Consider the following 19,346-nt stretch of genomic DNA (forward strand, 5'->3'; position numbering starts at 1 on the left):
CCTGGACGCCGGGGTCGGCGGTCTGGGCCTCCGCCATCCAGGCATAGTCGACCCCGAGGTGGACCGCGTGCACGACGGACCGGGAAAGGCAATCCGCCACCGGGTTGTCCTTACCCGCCACATGACGGCTGTCCGTCGTGTACTCGGACACGGCAGAGAGGTGGCGCTGCTGCCGTGCCGACCATGGCTTGGCGACCTTGGCCATCGCGAACACAAGGGGCTTGTGGTCAACGAAGGCCGTGAACAGGCGGCCCTCCAGCAGATGGCAGAAGTGTCGGACCGCCAGGTGGAGCCCGAGCAACTCGCGGTCGAAGGTGCTGTAGCGGCGTTCATGCGGGCGAAGCTGCCGGCTAAAAAACGCCAGCGGTTGTGAAGCACCACGCACCCATTGCTCGTGCACCGCACCCACCGCGTAGCCCGACGCGTCGGTGGTGAGGGCGATCGGTGCATCGGGCACCGGGTGCGCCAGCATGGTGGTGTCGGCCAGAGCCAGCTTTGCGCCCGCGAACGCCGCGGCCATCGGCACCGACCATGCGATGTCACCTTTACCCGGCTTGCCCCGAAGGGCCTCGTGCAAGGGGCGGAGGAGCCGGGCGACGTGGGGCACGAAGCGGTGGTAAAAGTTTACCATGCCCAGGAACTCCTGGAGCCCCTTGATCGTGCGGGGCCGCGGGAAATCCCTGACCGTCTCCACCTTGGCCGGTAAAGGGACGGCCCCGTGCTCGGTGATGCGGTGCCCCAAGCAGTCGATGGTGGCGACGCCGAAACGGCACTTGGCGGGGTTGATGATTAGGCCATGCTGGCCCAGGCGTTCGAAAGGTGTGCGGAGGTGGAGCAGGTGCTCCTCCCGGGACGCGCTCGCGACTAGGATGTTGTCCAGGTAGACAAACAGGAAAGGTAAGTCGCGCAAGACGCTATCCATAAGCCGCTGGAACGCCTGGGCCGCATTCTTCAACCCGAAGGGCATCCTTAGGAATTCGAAGAGGCCGAAAGGGGTGATGACAGCCATCTTCGGGACGTCGTCCGGTTGGACGGGGACCTGATGGTAGCCCCGGATGAGGTCCACCTTAGAAAACACGGTCGTGTTGGCCAACCGGGCGGAAAGTCCTGAATGTGTGGGACCGGGTAGCGGTCGGGGGTGGTGGCATCATTGAGCCGGCGGTAGTCCCCGCACGGCCGCCATCCCCCGCCGGGCTTCGGCGCAATGTGCAGCGGAGAAGCCCAAGCGCTGTTGGAGCGCCATACGATCCCCAGCCGCTCCAGCGTGGTGAACTCCGCTTTCGCCACGGCGAGCTTCGTGGGCTCGAGTCGGCGTGCCCGGGCATAGACCGGCGGCCCGACCGTGGGGATGTGGTGCTCCACCCCGTGTTTAACGGCCACCGCTGAAAAGGTGGGCCGCGTGAGGGCCGGGAAACTGGCGAGGAGGCGGGTAAAGTCGTCCGCTGCCGGAAGCGTGCAAACTAAATTCGCCGGGACGGAACCTTCCAGCAAGCCGCTTGGCAAGCCGCTCAGTGAGCTGCTCAGCGAACAAGCGAGCGAGCTAAAGGTTTCGGCCTGGACGAGCCGTCTGCGCTTCACGTCGACCAACAACCCATTCGCACATAGGAAGTCCGCACCAAGCAATGCCATTGGCACGCTGGCGGTCACGAACGACCATTGAAAGCGCTGCCCTCCGAACCGCAGGGAGAGGCAGCGCTTCCCGAATGTGCGGATGGGTGTACCGTTGGCGGCAGGCAACGCGGGGCCCCGGCCCGCGGTTCGCTTGTCGGACGTGGAGGCGGGGATGACGCTTACCTGCGCTCCTGTATCGCAGAGGAAACGGCGCCTGGACAAGGTGTCCGTAATGAACAGGAGGCTGCCGGAATGGCCGACGCTCAGGGCCGCTAATGAGCGCCGGCCCGGCCGTTTCCCGACTTGTCAAACGAGCATGGCGGGCGACACTTCCTAGCCTTGTGGCCGAACCTGGCGTGGAAATAGCACCAGGCTTGCGGCGGTGGGGGCCGCGGCGGCCGCAGTGTTCTCGGTGGCTGTGGTGGTGGGCGGGGCATGGCAGCGGCCACGAGGGACGCTGTAGCCTCTGCCCTGGGATCCACGACGGCAGCACCGTAACTCAACCGCGTGTCGCAAGCCACGAAAAACTTGTCGGCCTCTACGGCCAGGGCGCGGGGTTCCCTTATTTTGGAACCGGCCAGCGCGAGGCGTACCTCTAGAGGTAGCTGGCGTAGGAAAAGCGCCCGGAATAAGAAATCCGGGGCTTGGTCACCCAGCAGCGACAGCATAAAATCCATCCGCACGGATGGTCATGTGTCGCCGAGTTCGGGAAGGTCCAGGAGACGGTCGGCCCGTTCGATCTCCGTGAGGCCGAACGTGGCGATGAGGAGACGTTTGAGCGCCTCGTACTTGTGGTCGACCGGCGGGTGCCGCAGGATGAACACCACTCGGGCGGCAGTGCCGGGCCCGAGGGCAGCGACCACGTGGTAGTAACGGGTCTCGTCCGCCGTTATGCCTCGAAGCTGAAATTGCGCTTCGGCCTGCACGAACCACACATCGGCCTGTGCTTCCCAAAACTCTGGGAGTTTTACTGTGACGGCGTTGGTGGCCATGGTGCGTTCGGTGGTCAGCAACGGCTGAACCAATCGGGGTCACCAGTGAAGTGTGGTGCTGCGCACACACAACTTGCTTGCCAAAGAGGTAGGCCACAACGCGTTTGTTAAAACAAAAGTCTTTATTTCGAAAGCTCGAACTGCAGCACTGAGCGGGCTCGAGCCTAGAGGCCGCATATATCTGCCGAGGCCACGCCTAGTCCCCGGGCGTGGCCGATCGGTCGAAGGGCGGGGCATGTGCCATCTGTCCCCGCCTGGGCGCTCGCGCCACCCACTGGTGCGCGGAATTATTGCCCCTTGTGCCCGCCACAAGTGTACATATGCGGAAGATTTTGTTTTGTAATCCGCCCAAAGATGCCCGACTGACGGCTTTTAACTCCATATAGCAAAATTACTAAAACCACAGGGATTATGACATTTTACGTCTTTTTCTTCTTGTTTTGATAGTACACTCCTATAAAGCCCATCAAAAATGACGGGTTGGAACAGTTTTGATGGTACAGCCACATGAGCATGCCAACGTCTGAAGTCTGGGCTTTGGTATGCTCATGTCTGAAGTCTTTGGCATGCTTTGGCATCCTCTACCCCCATCAGAGGCTGTAGAGGAATGTCAGGGGTGCTTATATCATTTTTATTTGTTAGACATCCTACAGACGTAAATGAACACTCGCTTTACTCTGCGCACATTGCACATCATGTGCAGCAAATTGCATGGACCCTGTGCCTTGTATGTATTTATTGTTATTTAAAAAATACCGCTTTGGTACATAGACCTTGAGGCTCGGTTTGCAAGTCACCATCTACAATTCCAATGTAAGAGACATAATTACTCTTCTTTTGGGTCTTCGGAATCCTTGGGGTCTTTTGTGTCCTTGGGGTCTTTTGTGTCCTCAAGGGTATTTGGGGTATTTTGGGTCTTCAGGGTATTTGGAGGCTTTTGGGTGTTTAACGGTCTTTGGGGTTATTTTGGTTCTTCAGGGTCTTTTGGGTGTTTAATTGTCTTTGGGGTGTTTTGGGTCTTTAAGGGTTTTTGGGATATTTTGGGTCTTCATGGTATTTTGGGTCTTCAGAGTCCTTGGGGGTGTTTTGGGTCCTCTGGGTCATTTGGGTCCTTGGGGTTGTTTAGATATTTTGGATCCTCAGTCTTTTGGGTCTTCAGGGTCCATTGGGTCTTCATGGTCTTTAACAATCTTCAGGGTCTTTTGGTTATTTTGGGTGTTTGAGGTCCATTGGGTCTTCAGGGTCTTTTTGGTATTTTGGGTCTTTGGAGTCTTCAGCGTATTTTGGATCTTCAGAGTCCTTGGGAGTCTTCTGAGTCCTTTGGGTCCTTGGGGTTGTTTGGGTCTTTTGGATCCTCGGGGTCTTTTGGGTCTCCAGGGTATTTTGGGTCTTCAGAGACTTTGGGGTGTTCTAGGTCCTTGGGGTCTTCTGGATTTTTAGGTCTTCTAACTTGTGGACACAGTCGTGTTCAAAGATTGCCCATTAACCGCAGCCCCTCCCATCCCCTTACACCCCCCCCCCCCCTCCACTCAAATCCCACATAAAGCACTACTCAAAGCCTTTAAAACCTACCCTTATGAAGGGGGACAGACACACATATACACACATTGTGTTTTATATGGTAGATAAGAGTTGTGATACAATTGAAACGTGATAGAACAAGTTTGTAAAACAAACAAATGTTGGTAATCAGTTGCGTCTTAATGACCAATTAGCAATTTGAGTAATCATGGTAAAACACCTCGTCGTCTTTTCGATAAGAGACCAGTTCATGGAATTTAACTGTTCGTTATCACAAGACTTTAAAAGAAGATTGTTGTGGATCCCAGGTTCTGTCAACATACTAAGGGGGGAGTGGAGGGGTGTCAGGGGGGGGGGGGGGGGGTGAAGTCCCCGGTTCCCTTCAGACACCGGGTCCACAGGCCGCGACAAAGCTCACGGTCGACGGGTTGAAAAGCAACTTCAATTGCCAATCTCCCTGTCACGGGTCGAATGGTTAGCGGTCAAAACCCGAATACGTTGTGAGACCACGCAGCCGGGAAGACCGGGGATTCAACCTTCAGATTCCCACACCTTATGGTGTGCCGAGCGGATCGCGGCGTTATCCTGCGTGATTTATGGGCCTAATTCAAGTCAAATTCAGTTCGGGCTATGCTGGACCAATGGGGGAAAAGACGTACTCGAACAGGTTTGAAAGGAACAAAAATGTACATGGCTTTTATTTACAAGAAGCACAGATAAAGGACGAGAGGCAGGCTTATCAATTCTTACCTAGCCTAAATTCCGACAGGCACCTTGCGCACACACACATGGGGGAATGAATCGCACAGGTTAACTCGTACCGAGAAACTTGCAGCCGCAGACTTGGGTTCGCCAGCTTCTGTGCGCAGCTCACGGCCCGTTCAGGACGCGCAGCTTGAAGAAGGTCCCCAGGACTAACCAACCGCCGCTTTGAAGTCCGCAGGAACGACAATCCAGGACGGATGAATTCAGCGCAGGAAGGATGAACCAGCACGTCGGACAGCCAGCTCGAAGGTCGACGCCGAGAGAGGGCAGCCAGAGAGAGCAGAGAGAACTTGAAGTGCGATGGGCATGGGTTTTATCGAGTGGAAAGGCTTCCTAGAATGTTCCGCAGCCTCCCATTGGCCGAGGTAACACTGGTAGATTTCCGGCGAAGTTTGCTAGAGAAGTGTCCAGACCTTATTGGTTGTTTTGCACGTCCATGATCTCTCATTGGTCAAAGTTTGCTAGTGAGTTTTGCTGGGGAAGAGTCCAGACCTGATTGGTTGTTTACGTATCCACGACCTCTCATTGGCTGCTTGTTGGTAACGTGGGCGGTACCTTTAGCCACGCCTACTACCACAGCCGTGGTTGATCACGTGGACTGTAATTTTAGCCACGCCTACCTGCACATCACCACGTCTTTGTTCTTCAACTATACGAAGGTTTGAATCCTGCCTAAACTCAACGCATATCTGCTTTAATTATTACACAATGGGAAGGGAGCTAATCTTTATATTTAATAAGAAATAACTGACTACTGCAGGCTACATGTTGTCATGTAATTAACTAGAGGGGTTCGTTCTTTATTGCAAAACCACAACAATATTGTAACGGATGTGAGAAGTGTAACGGATTTGAGAAGTGTAACAATTTTGAGAAAGTGTAACGAATGTGAAAAGTATGGTTTTGTTGTGTGTAACTGACCCTCGTAATGTAAAGAATGGTCGCAGCTCGTCCTCTTAGTTAATTCCATAAACCTACACACAGGACACGATATATCCTTTTAAATAGTTAGTCCCTTATTCTCTGTGTAGGCTAAGGATGTGTTTCCCACTAGTTTGACTCTTCATTGCACCGAATTAAATAAGAGTAGGCCCTCCGACGCCCCATGGCAGCTTCCAAGTGCCAGGTTTGCACTTTGCTGCAATTGGCTCTTTAGGCACTTTGCTGCATTTCCATCTGCCGTCCACTTTGCTGCATTTGACTCCATTACGCACGAGGTAACGTCGAAGAAGAAAGGCGGGTCTCCACCTCGTCATAGAGGGGAGGAGTAAGTCGGCCCCGCTCATCCAACCCAGAACGAGGGGTTTGGCTTGAGAGGGCGGAGAGAGAACGTTTGAGGAAGGTTCGAAAAGGGTGAAGGGCGGGGCCTATATAACCCGCCGCGGGACGCTCCCAAAAGGGATGCGAGATGAGCTTTTACGGAGATGGGTCCAGGAGATGCGCTGGAGACGAGCAGGTGTGACCGAGCCGCCGTGAAACGTGCCGCGCAGCAGGAAAAGCGGACCGGGGCAACGCAAGGAGCGCACGAGGCAGCAGTACAGAGAGAGGAACTTCGCCCGCGCAGTTTGGGACCAAAGCTCGGCTTCTTGACGGCGGTGCCTTCTGGCCCGACCGTGCCCAGTACCCGCTGAACCTTCCTTGCCTCGAAAAGCCACCCATCGCCAAGCCATTCATTCCTGCCTGCATTTCCCCGTGTAAGTGTGATCGTCCGTCTGTCTTTAACGTTGTCCTGGGGTTTATTAATTAAGCTTGTATAGGTAAGCTAAAGATTTCACTGTGTGCCTGCTCCTTCCATTTTCTGTATATAACCAACTGCTCTCTTTGCTTTGGCTTGTGAAAACAATTAATAAAACCTGTTATTCCTCAGTACGTCTTCTTCTTCTTCCTCTTTACATTCGGTCGCTTTAGAGGTTTCCATATTGAATAGCTGTGGCGCGATACGGCCAACGTCTGGGTGAATCGGGTGAATCGGGGAAAACTGTTAGGTCGCGGTGCCTTCGCTCGGCAAACAACATCCTTAACCGCGGACCGTAACAATATCTTTCGATGAAATTGAGTTTTCATTATTGAATGAAATGGAAATCCAAATTCTGCATTGGAATCATCAGAAGGAACCAGAAGAAGTAAATCAAGAGCAAAGATGGAGTCATCAGAAGGAACCTGGATAGGATTCAAGTTTCAGCTGCTACTCCTCTACCCTCAAACCCATCCAGGTGCAGCCAAGTGAACCTTCCACAACAATTTCTGCAAGAATTCACTTCTCCCAAAACAGACAGATAAAGAAAGAAAGAAATAAAGAAGAAGAACAAATTAGAATGAATAGAGAGAAATATGAAAAAGTAGAAAGAAATGTGAAAAGAACAAAGATGTTGGGAAGAACCCAGATAGATACATTTCAATATTTCTTCCTCAGGCAAAAACGCAGCAACAGTTCCAAGCTACCAGGGGTCGATCAGCAGGGAAGCAGAATCCACACAGCATCAGGATCTGGTACAATCGTAATGTAATGGAAAACCAAATAGTACATTGGAGTCATCAGAACTAATGCAGCAGAAAAACTTGTTGACATTTCTCAATGTGTTGTAATAATTGTTTAGAAAAAGCATCCGTTATAACCGCCATCAGTAAGAAGGCGGAAGTCAACTTACTTTCCCTGTGAAGGCATCAAAAAGGCAACAGCTGCGTACAAGGTAAAACAATGTGAAACATGCACTCAAAATGACATCCAAACATTTACTAACCATGGTTTCATTGTCAAAGGAAAAATCTCAAAGGGAAAAAGATGAGAATTGAACGGAAGATGAAACAAAAGTGGCTTTCTCAAAAAGAAAAGAAGATCATTAAACCTCTGCAACGTTTGCCAAAGTTCTACATTGATATTGTAATAAAAATGGAAATGTGCGTATGTAATATGTAGATCTAGTTGCTTTAATGTGTTTATTTACTTAATACGTAGAGTAGTTGTTTATATAATTTGTGTTTCCATTGGTTTAGGTTGAGAATGCTTGTGAGGACAAGTGGGCAATCGGTGGATTATTTACCTTGGCAGGCGAGGAGACAGGTATGCTTTTTTCCTTCTGAAAACAATTTATTAATGAAAAGAGAAACAACCTTTCTGCCTTACCATTATTCTGACCCCCCATGATTAACGAGACACTCGTCACACCGATGCCGGGATTTGACCATGATCGGGAGAACCGAAAGACAAACCAGATTCTGGAGGGGAATGGTTGGACAATACAAGACAGAGATACACAAGGAGTATTGTAGAGAGTGGAGTGATAAAGTGGGAAAACCTCGGTGGAGAGCCGGGAGGCGAGAGGAGAAGTTGTGAGTGCGAGAGGAGAAGTTCAGTGAGTGCGAGAGGAGAAGTTCAGTGAGTGCGAGAGGAGAAGTTCAGTGAGTGCGAGAGGAGAAGTTCAGTGAGTGCGAGAGGAGAAGTTCAGTGAGTGCGAGAGGAGAAGTTCAGTGAGTGCGAGAGGAGAAGTTCAGTGAGTGCGAGAGGAGAAGTTCAGTGAGTGCGAGAGGAGAAGTTCAGTGAGTGCGAGAGGAGAAACAGGTAGCCGGCATGCTTAGTGCGGGAGCACCGTCCAACAATGTGCCTGCAGTTGGTCTGCAGGAAGTGGGGAGGAATTCCCATGGCTGTGTTATCTGTCAAGACAGTCCACCGCCCTCTTCCCGATACTCTATGTTGGTTTCTCCCTCGCTCTTTACCCCCAAATGCTTCCCCCCTTTAGCCAATTGTATTGTATTCACTTACGCTTCTTTTTATTTCACCTCTCTGTCGTAAATTTACACTTACATCCATCCACTCGGTTATTTGACCTCGGAAGAAATAGCTCTGCATCCCATTCCTCTACCCCCTCTGAACCGACCCCTCCCCACCCGACATAACCGACGTCATGATGGACATCGGATGGGCATGACAATATTTGTAACATCACCAAACTGTGACAGGGTTATCCTTAAATTTCAAGTATTCCTCCATCTTGAAGAATGCCAACTCTGTCTCATGACCTGCAAAAAAAAAATAAAAAAATAAAGATACATTTCAAATACATAAATTACAAAACGAGTCAACTAACGTTCCTACAAAACAGAGCAACAATAATTGTATCCAACATGTCATACATTGAAGCTTAAATAAAAAAAAGTTGGGAATAATAGTGTTTTGTGTGTTTGAGTATATACATATAGTCATATATATATATATATATATATATATATATATATATATATATATATATATATATGTGTGTGTGTGTGTGTGTGTGTGTGTGTGTGTGTGATTATGTGTGTGTGTGTGATTATGTGTGTGTGTGTGTGTGATTATGTGTGTGTGTGTTTGTGTGTGTATGTGTGTGTGATTATGTGTGTGTGATTGTGTGTGTGTGTGATTATGTGTGTGTGTGTGTGTGTGTGTGTGATTATGTGTGTGTGTGTGTGTGTGTGTGTGATTATGTGTGTGTGTGATTATGTGTGTGTGTGTGATTATGTGTGTGTGTGATTATTTGTGTGTGTGTGATTATGTGTGTGTGTGTGTGTGTGTGTGTGTGTGTGTGTGTGTGTGTGTGTGTGATTATGTGTGTGTGTGATTATGTGTGTGTGTGTGATTATGTGTGTGTGTGATTATTTGTGTGTGTGATTATTTGTGTGTGTGATTATTTGTGTGTGTGTGATTATGTGTGTGTGTGTGTGTGTGTGATTATGTGTGTGTGTGTGTGTATGTGTGTATGTGTGTATGTGTGTGTGTGATTATGTGTGTGTGTGTGTGTGTGATTATGTGTGATTATGTGTGTGTGTGTGTGTGTGTGTGTGTGTGTGTGTGTGTGTGATTATGTGTGTGTGTGTGTGTGTGTGTGATTATGTGTGTGTGTGTGTGATTATGTGTGTGTATGTGTGTGATTATTTGTGTGTGTGTGTGTGATTATTTGTGTGTGTGTGATTATGTGTGTGTGTGTGTGATTATGTGTGTGTGTGTGCGTATGTGTGTATGTGTGTGTGTGATTATGTGTGTGTGTGATTGTGTGTGTGTGTGATTATGTGTGTGTGTGTGTATGTGTGTGTGTGTGATTATGTGTGTGTGTGTGATTATTTGTGTGTGTGTGATTATGTGTGTGTGTGATTGTGTGTGTGTGTGATTATGTGTGTGTGTGATTATGTGTGTGTGTGTGTGTGTGATTATGTGTGTGTGTGTGTGATTATGTGTGTGTGTGTGTGATTATTGGTGTGTGTGTGATTATGTGTGTGTGTGTGTGTGTGATTATGTGTGTGTGTGTGTGTGTGTGATTATTTGTGTGTGTGTGATTATGTGTGTGTGTGATTATATGTGTGTGTGTGATTGTGTGTGTGTGTGTGATTGTGTGTGTGTGATTATGTGTGTGTGTGATTATATGTGTGTGTGTGATTGTGTGTGTGTGTGTGATTGTGTGTGTGTGTGTGTGTGTGTGTGTGTGTGTGTGTGTGTGTGTGAGTGTGTGTGTGAGAGACATATGCTGGACTGAATAAGTTGTGGTTGCACTGTGGGTGTGTTTAGAAAAGTTATACTAAGCTACGATGGACATATCCAAGTTAGATTTTTATTTTTATGCAAAAGTGGGTAATTATCAAAAGAAGTGGGTGAATTATCCCACCTGCAAATGCACTGAGGCACCGTGGGACAAAATAACTTGAAAACTACATGTTATCGTGAAAAAATAAACTCCCGGAAGTTGTACAAATCATTCTAAAATATGCGAATTATCTGTGTTATAGTATAATGAAAACTATAGTCATGGAGATGTCGGAGGAATGGAATGCGTTGAAACAGATGTGTTTGTTTGTTTGTTCGTTTGTTTGTTTGTTCGTTTGTTTGTTTGTTCGTGGATGGTAATGTCATGAAAAGGTTGTTTTCGGGGCGTACAAGACAATGTTCTACTAATTTGGGATGACCATTTCCAACTTAAAATTACCCCTAATCCCTTGCCCCTTCCTTAGGGAGCGGAGGTTTCTCGTTAAATAATTCTACAAGCATACAAGGTAATATTGTTTCTGTGAGAACTGAATATATAATTTAAAAAATCAAAACTCATTCCCTTCTGAGCAGATGGTTCATGATGCGAGGATCCCAGGTTTAAATGCCATTTATTACATTCATTTGTCCATTTTCCAGTAATGTCCTTGTAATTAATTTAAAACTACAATGATGTTTGTTTGTTTGTCGATATCCTTGTCCAAGCATGTAAAACACGCTCCCCCTTGAGACTTAAACTGAGTACAGACTAGAATCAGGAAGGGTAACTTGATGCCGTTTTCGAGCGAGTTTACAATAGTCTATTTGTGTGACATAATCTGAAAATACTCGGAAAAGTACCTGAGAGAAAAGGTTGTGCCTCTGCACAAGGAAGGAATTGGAGAACTTTCTCAGATCACCGAACGGGCATCTGCTCGTACTGCAAACTCCCAACCACATGGAGACCAACTCAGCGCAAGTAGAACGGCGTATGGTACACACACCCCTGACGGATCACTACCAGTGAATGGACCATTCATCTGGATTGGTTGCTTAACACCGATGAGGAGGACATGTCTGGGGCTTATGAATGTGCAGGGTATGTTTAAAATGATATTTACTATAATCATCTTGCGGGGTGGGAGCTACAGGAGCTCTGAGGACTGTTACAAATACATTGTTTGTTTGGTTCCGGGGGCACAATATAAATTATACTAGATTTTTGCATCTATTGCTAAAAGAAGGAGCGTCCTTCATTGTGTGTGTGTTATACATATTGTCCTGTGGATAGCTTTGTTAAGACGGAGCGCCCACAGATGACCAATTGAGCTTACTTTGAGGCGTTATTCAATGGCGGATTTCACTATGCAAGCGCGGGGGAGGGGGAGAGAGGGGGGTGGGGGGGGGCGTGGGAGAGAGAGGCTGAAGAAGCGGGAGCTTTTACCTGTCGGTCCCACGCGCAGTCTTCAACCCTGCAAATTAATAAACTCAACGAACACGATTTCATGTACCAAAATAAACACGGCTTTATTGCTGGCCCCCGAGAACAATGAACGCGACGGTTACTAAACCCCCTAATGAGCGCTCCTACACATAGACTTAGAACATGGACAAATGGGGATATAATAAAAGAAACGCGTCGGGTGTGTGTTTGTGCTGGCTAAGCTTTGTCTGGCTGCAGTGTCAGGGATCGTCAGGCTCCGAATGCAGTCGTCCGACGCGGCTCCGGTTGGTGGGAACAAGGCCCCGATGCACCCCCGTTCACTAGGCCTCGATAAGACCTCTCGTGCCCTCGTTCACATGCTGCTAGGCCCGCGTACGCTGCACAGCGGCAAGCATCGCCCCTGCTTCTCCACGCTGCAGTGGCAAGCCGTGCTGGTACGCCCGTCGCTCGCACTGAGAACCCAAATCTTCGTGCTCACTCAACCGTCTCTCCACCAAAGTCCGAAGGCAAGACAATCCAGCAGAACGTAAGGGAAGTCCAGGGCAGGTGGAAGGTCCAAACGCAAGTGAGCAGTCCAAACCGTGAGCACAAAGGGAGAGAGAAAATGTCGGTCTCTCCTCACTTTTATTGATCCCCCTTGGCCAATCAGCTGGCTCCTTATTGTCTCTGGGCTTCAGGTACGTGCCGATTGGCCCTCCCTACCAGTGATGTGATCTCTCCATCAAACGCTTTTACCAATCCATCGCGAGGTGGGCGTGGCCTCAGCCTGCCTGAGCAATGTTTGTCTCCAAGTCGGGGTAATTCGTGGGCGCTTCCTGTCTGTTCTTGCGGTCAGTTTTCTTGTGGGAGGGGGGGGGAATTTGTTATTAGTGTATGTGCTAATGGGGATGGATTCCTAACTAGTGTCTAGGTGCGTTGCCATACGGGACAATGGAATGATCACAGGTTTGACACACAGGGGAATTAACATAATCCCTACTCTATCGAACACAACGATAATCCTTGTATGATAACAAAGATACACTTACACGAACAAACCGCCTAAACAGAACTTATTACATGTGGGGTTCCCTATCACGACAGCCAGAGCATAATACCTACGCAGGTCTACCTAAATCTATATATGTCACTACCCCACCGACATAACAATATATTCACTGCGGCAGGTAATTGTATTAACAAGAAATTATAGGATATCAACACCTCTCAGTCTCATCCACAGATATTTGTCATATTTCCTCTATTTCCACGAGTTAAATTTGCCGCTCATTTGTCTAAATGTTGAAAAATGTGTTTAAAAGACGATTTTAATCACAGACTTGCAACGGCAGGTCAAAAGTGCCTGTCGAGCCGAATGAGTCCGTGTAGACACACACACACACACACACACACACACACACACACACACACACACACACACACACACACACACACACTGCGTGTGCAAAAGGCCTCGTTTATAATTCATACATCATTTCAAAAGTCACGTATTCGAAGCTTGTGTTGAATCAGCCAATCATACCGGGTCTTGTTGGACAATGTCGGCTTGAATGTTTCATGAGGTAGGTTGCGACAAGGTATCAGCAATAAAATCACAGAATGGCTGTTACGTGAGTAGTGAAAAAACACGGCAGGGATTTCCACTCCAATACTTCTGTCATTTTCAGAACTGGCCAACACCTGTTCATTTGGATTCAAAAGCTCTCCTGGTATAAACTCTGAGAAGCATGTGCACCTATTTACTCCACAGTCTTTATTCCTAGCACCCTGCTCCTGATACCTGTGCGTAAGGGTGACCATGGACATTGGACCATGCTCACAGTCTGTACACACCAGTCTGACTTACATATACCAGACGTGTCAAGAGCTCCGTCTGGATTGAGCATCAGCTCATCATCATCCTCCAGACTCACCACCAATTCATTAGTCTACAAACAAAACAAAGTCATTAACAAAAAATAAATATATAAAACTCTTCAAAATCTGAAATGAGTTCATGTGCATCTTGGGAGTCAGCGATTGTTAAAAAAGGTGGATGACATCAGAACATCGATCAAGGTAATCGAACCACCGTGGGAAGCATACAGAAGTTGACGTCGGACATTAACCCTTTGTTTAATAAATATTTTGCTCCAACGAAGGGTTAACGCCAAAAACGTCACATTCTGCTCGCTCCCCACGTCGATTAGCATACCTCAATTTTGGGGAGAATCCATCAGGTGAAGCTGTAACTGAAAATCAAGAGCACAATCATCGACTTACCTTTGCACCATGGGGCTTGTGGATGATCTTTAATGTATCTATGGAAGAAAATGAAATAAAGCAAATAGTCATGTGACATGAAAGGTAAACAATTACAATGATTGAAAGGTATTTCCTTCCCTTTTCCTTCTGCCAATCATCCACTTATGTGGGACATGTTAGTCTCCGTTTCCCTGGTAACCTTCCGCGTCCAAGGAGAAAAAGCAATGAGTTGAAAAACAACATCAGAAATACGAGCGGTGAGAAACTGACACTTAACAAGCACAGGTGATATTGAAAGGTGATATTGAAAGGTGATATCGAAAGGTGATATCGAAAGGTGATATCGAAAGGTGATACCGAAAGGTGATATGGAAAGGTGATATCGAAAGGTGATATCGAAAGGTGATATTGAAAGGTGATATTGAAAGGTGATATTGAAAGGTGATATTGAAAGGTGATATTGAAAGGTCATATCGAAAGGTGATATCGAAAGGTGATATCGAAAGGTGATATTGAAAGGTGATATCGAAAGGTGATATTGAAAGGTGATATTGAAAGGTGATATTGAAAGGTGATATCGAAAGGTGATATTGAAAGGTGATATTGAAAGGTGATATTGAAAGGTGATATTGAAAGGTGATATTGAAAGGTGATATTGAAAGGTGATATTGAAAGGTGATATCGAAAGGTGATATTGAAAGGTGATATTGAAAGGTGATATCGAAAGGTGATATCGAAAGGTGATATCGAAAGGTGATATCGAAAGGTGATATCGAAAGGTGATATCGAAAGGTGATATCGAAAGGTGATATTGAAAGGTGATATTGAAAGGTGATATTGAAAGGTGATATTGAAAACTAAAACAAGGGGAAAATGATTAACGATCCGTGCACAGGAAGTTGTGTTGGCATCTGTGTACAGGAAGGTGCGTTTGGCATCCGTGTACAGGAAGGTGCGTTTGGCATCCGTGTACAGGAAGGTGCGTTTGGCATCCGTGTACAGGAAGGTGCGTTTGGCATCCGTGTACAGGAAGGTGCGTTTGGCATCCGTGTACAGGAAGGTGCGTTTGGCATCCGTGTACAGGAAGGTGCGTTTGGCATCCGTGTACAGGAAGGTGCGTTTGGCATCCGTGTACAGGAAGGTGCGTTTGGCATCCGTGTACAGGAAGGTGCGTTTGGCATCCGTGTACAGGAAGGTGCGTTTGGCATCCGTGTACAGGAAGATGCGTTTGGCATCCGTGTACAGGAAGGTGCGTTTGGCATCCGTGTACAGGAAGGTGCGTTTGGCATCCGTGTACAGGAAGGTGCGTTTGGCATCCGTGTACAGGAAGGTGCGTTTGGCATCCGTGTACAGGAAGGTGCGTTTGGCATCCGTGTACAGGAAGGTGCGTTTGGCATCCGTGTACAGGAAGGTGCGTTTGGCATCCGTGTCCAGGAAGGTGCGTTTGGCATCCGTGTCCAGGAAGGTGCGTTTGGCATCCGTGTACAGGAAGATGCGTTTGGCATCCGTGTACAGGAAGGTGCGTTTGGCATCCGTGTACAGGAAGGTGCGTTTGGCATCCGTGTACAGGAAGGTGCGTTTGGCATCCGTGTACAGGAAGGTGCGTTTGGCATCCGTGTACAGGAAGGTGCGTTTGGCATCCGTGTACAGGAAGGTGCGTTTGGCATCCGTGTACAGGAAGGTGCGTTTGGCATCCGTGTACAGGAAGATGATAGATAGGGGGGAACGCATACATACAGTAGCATCCCAGTGAAGGTATGCTTCTAAGTATGCGTCAGGTACAGTCACGTGAAAAAGTAAGTACACCCCATGTAAAGTTTTGACTTTTTCAACATATTTCAACATACAGCTATTTGATCTTCATTTCAACAATATTGAAAGATAAAGGTGATATAATATAACAAATATCATGAAACATTTACATTTTGTAGCCCATTGTATAATTTAAATAAACATAAATACAAATTTTGCATGTGGAAAAGTAAGTACACCCCTACATTTATCACTACTTCAAATACCTAAAATTAGAATCAGGTGCACCAACTCAGGTGCAAATGATTAGAACATCGTTAGAGAGGATCTTGGAGGAACCTGTCTTATTTAAACCCCAGACATTTCGTTTGGTTTGCTCTTTGTTGTTGAATTGTGCGGCGTCACCATGCCTCGATCAAAAGAGCTCTCTGAGGCCTTCAGAAAGAAGGTTATAGATGCCTTCGAGTCTGGGAGGGGATTTAAAAGATCTCCAAACAATTTGAAATCAATCATTCGACTGTCCGGAAGATCATCTACAAGTGGAGAAGGTTCCAAACAACTGCCAACTTGTTCAGGCCTGGCCGCCCCAGCAAGTTCAGCCCGAGAGCAGAATGTCATCACGGGACCTACAGGTAGCTCTTGCCACTGTTGATGTCAAAGTGCACGAGTCTACCATTAGAAAGAGGCTGCACAAATTTGATCTACATGGGAGGTGTGCCAGGCGGAAACCTTTGCTGTCCAGAAAGAACATCAGGGCAAGACTAAAGTTTGCCAATGAACACCTGCGCAAAGACCAGCACTTCTGGAACAATGTGCTCTGGACAGATGAGTCAAAGGTAGAGCTATTTGGCCACAATACCAGAAGACATGTTTGGCGAAAACCAAAGACAGCATTTGACCACAAGAACCTGATACCAACTGTAAAGCATGGTGGTGGAAATATTATGGTTTGGGGCAGCTTTGCTGCATCAGGGCCTGGGAAGCCCACCATGATATAATCCACTTTGAATTCTTCATTGTACCAGAGTGTGCTTGAGGATAATGTGAGGCCATCTGTCGGAAGGTTGAAGCTCAACCGAAGGTGGACCTTGCAACATGACAATGACCCTAAACATACCAGTAAATCCACCAAGGAATGGCTGAAAAGAAAGAAATGGAGGGATCTGGAATGGCCAAGTCAAAGCCAGGATCTAAATCCCATCGAGATGTGGGGGGATTTGAAACGAGCTGTGCATACAAGAAACCCCTCAAACATCGCACAGCTGAAAGAATTCTGCATGGAGGAGTGGGCAAAAATTTCTCCCAGTCGATGTCAGAGACTGGTAGACAGTTATAAGAAACACCTACTTGAGGTTGTTTCTGCCAAAGGGGGCAATACCACCTATTAGAGCCAAGGGGGTACTTACTTTTTCCACATGCGAAATTTGCATTTATGTTTATTTAAATTATACAATGGACTACAAAATGTAAATGTTTCATGATATTTGTTATATTATATCACCTTTATCTATCAATATAGTTGAAATGAAGATCAAATAGCTGTATGTTGAAATATGTTGAAAAAGTCAAAACTTTACACGGGGTGTACTTACTTTTTCACATGACTGTATATTGTTACGGACCGCGGATAAGATGTTGGTTTGCCGAGCGGATGGCACCGCGGCCGAACAGTTACCCCGACTAACCCGATTCCTGAACGTTGGCCGGATCGCGCCACAGATATTCAATGGGGAAAAGACTAAAGCGAAGGATGTGAAGAAGAAGGAAGACAAAGGGTAAGGAATACCAATATAATTTATTACTATGTACAGGATTGAAAGAAACCAAGGAAGAAGGAAAGATAAGAAAATAATTTACAGAAGAATTCAGAGACACAGTGCAACGCTAGCTTACCAACAGTCTTAATTAACCCAGGGACGAGACACACAGAACAAACTCACGTACACAAAAGGATGGAAAGGCAGGAGGTGAATGGCTGGAGGGAGAGGAAGGTCCAACGGATACTGCAGCAAGATCGGCGCGTTTAGCAGCCGCCGTTCCTTCGCGGCCCTGCTCAAAACTGCCGTCCAGGCCCCAAGCTGCTGTTGTTGCTGCTGTGGCTGCTGCTGCTGCGGCTGTGTGGACATCGCGTGCTCTTTTCAGGACTCGTCTCTCTCGTCTTGTCAAAGCTCATCTGCTTCTGTAAAAGCTCATCTGGTCCAACCACTTCTGTAAAAGCTCATCTGGTCCAACCACTCAACTCAACAACTCAACTCCTTTCTTCTTGCGCGCGCACTTTTATAGCGCCTCAGGCGATCAAGCCGCCGGCCTTCAGGACACGCCCATCGGTCAGCTCGCCTCGGCCCTGATTGGTCGGCACGGCCCTCTGGCTCCGCCCTTGATGACAATGGGCGGGCACGCCCTTCTTCCCCGAGCTGAGCACATGCTTAATGGCGGCTTTGGGGCGAAATCAGCAACCCACCGCTGTAACAAACCTGGAAAACTGCCCAGTGCGGTTGGCAATGGAGACTTGGAGGGGATGTAGCTGGAAATGGAGATTTTGGGAATGGGGATGAAAGGGAATCTATCTTATTTCACTTGGTGCAATGGAGTGTCATCTTAATGGAAGACAAGGCCTTACCCTAATACACATAATAAAGATATAACTATCAACAAGGGGGAAATCTATGATTGGCTGACGTGATTGTTTATGACCTAATTATGGGACACCCTTTGACCTTTATACATAACTGGAGTAAGGAGGGTCCAGAATAAAGCACTAATAATAAAAAACAATAAAAAAACACAATCCTCATATCCACAACACTGCACCCTCCTCCTCTTAGGCACGTCCCGGGCCTATAACTTTAACTTAGTGTGACAAGTAGGTGTAGTTCCCTCTACTTTTAACCTGACCCTGAGTGCGACAGTTTTAAAACATAAATAAATATGTCCCGCTGCTCCATTGCACCCTGCCTAACAGATTCACGCCCACAGCTAACCGAATTGCGGAATGGTCTTCAAACTATACACTGATGGTGGGGAGCATTATTTACAATGGCTCTGCTTTTATTTACAAAACTAACCCAGAACCTGTGATTGTTCTTTTGGGGGGGAGAGACAGTCTGCTCTGCATCGACGCACCATGAAAGCACCCAAAATGCACCAACACACCCTCAAGCACCATTCGGTGCACAGTCATCACTGTCATCAATAAAAATAAACCAACAACCCCTAACCCTGCAGGTGGTCTCTTGCTCTTCGGCTCCCTCTGCTGGCTATTTGCTTTCTTCCAGATGTCATTTTCTTTCATTTTTTCCTACTGGCGGCCTATTTGAACATAAAATGAAATGCATCCAACGTGTCCATTTTTATTTATTTATGGCCCACAGGGGCCGACTAGTGTGGTTCACCTGTGGGGCATCGGTGCCCTGTGGCCAAAGTCCGCCAGCAAGATTTCGGGCCTTCATGGCCGGTTCCAGCAGAGGGGCCATGCCCCACATGGGGTCCATAAGTGGTGCTCGGCCACAGACATGTGGTCCATAAT

At 47.6% G+C, this 19,346-nt stretch overlaps 1 protein-coding gene across 3 annotated transcripts in view; it reads right to left on the reverse strand.

The window, feature by feature from the left end:
- Positions 1-7,369: 7,369 nt before the first annotated feature.
- C7H2orf76 (chromosome 7 C2orf76 homolog) overlaps positions 7,370-19,346 on the reverse strand; it is a 38,989-nt gene continuing 27,012 nt past the window's right edge. For 2 of the 3 annotated variants that reach the window (XM_068123706.2, XM_068123705.2), the window contains exons 4-6: positions 14,087-14,124; positions 13,671-13,752; positions 7,370-8,906 (exon numbers count right to left, since the gene is read on the reverse strand). In XM_068123706.2, the coding sequence (XP_067979807.2) occupies positions 8,830-8,906; positions 13,671-13,752; positions 14,087-14,124 (197 nt within the window). In that variant the 3' untranslated portion in view covers positions 7,370-8,829. The remainder of the gene's footprint in view (positions 8,907-13,670; positions 13,753-14,086; positions 14,125-19,346) is intronic. The other variant, XM_078782616.1, reaches the window with a different exon arrangement.

Source organism: Myxine glutinosa, chromosome 7 (assembly GCF_964187855.1).
Source record: "Myxine glutinosa chromosome 7, kmMyxGlut1.1, whole genome shotgun sequence".
NCBI lineage: Eukaryota > Metazoa > Chordata > Myxini > Myxiniformes > Myxinidae > Myxine > Myxine glutinosa.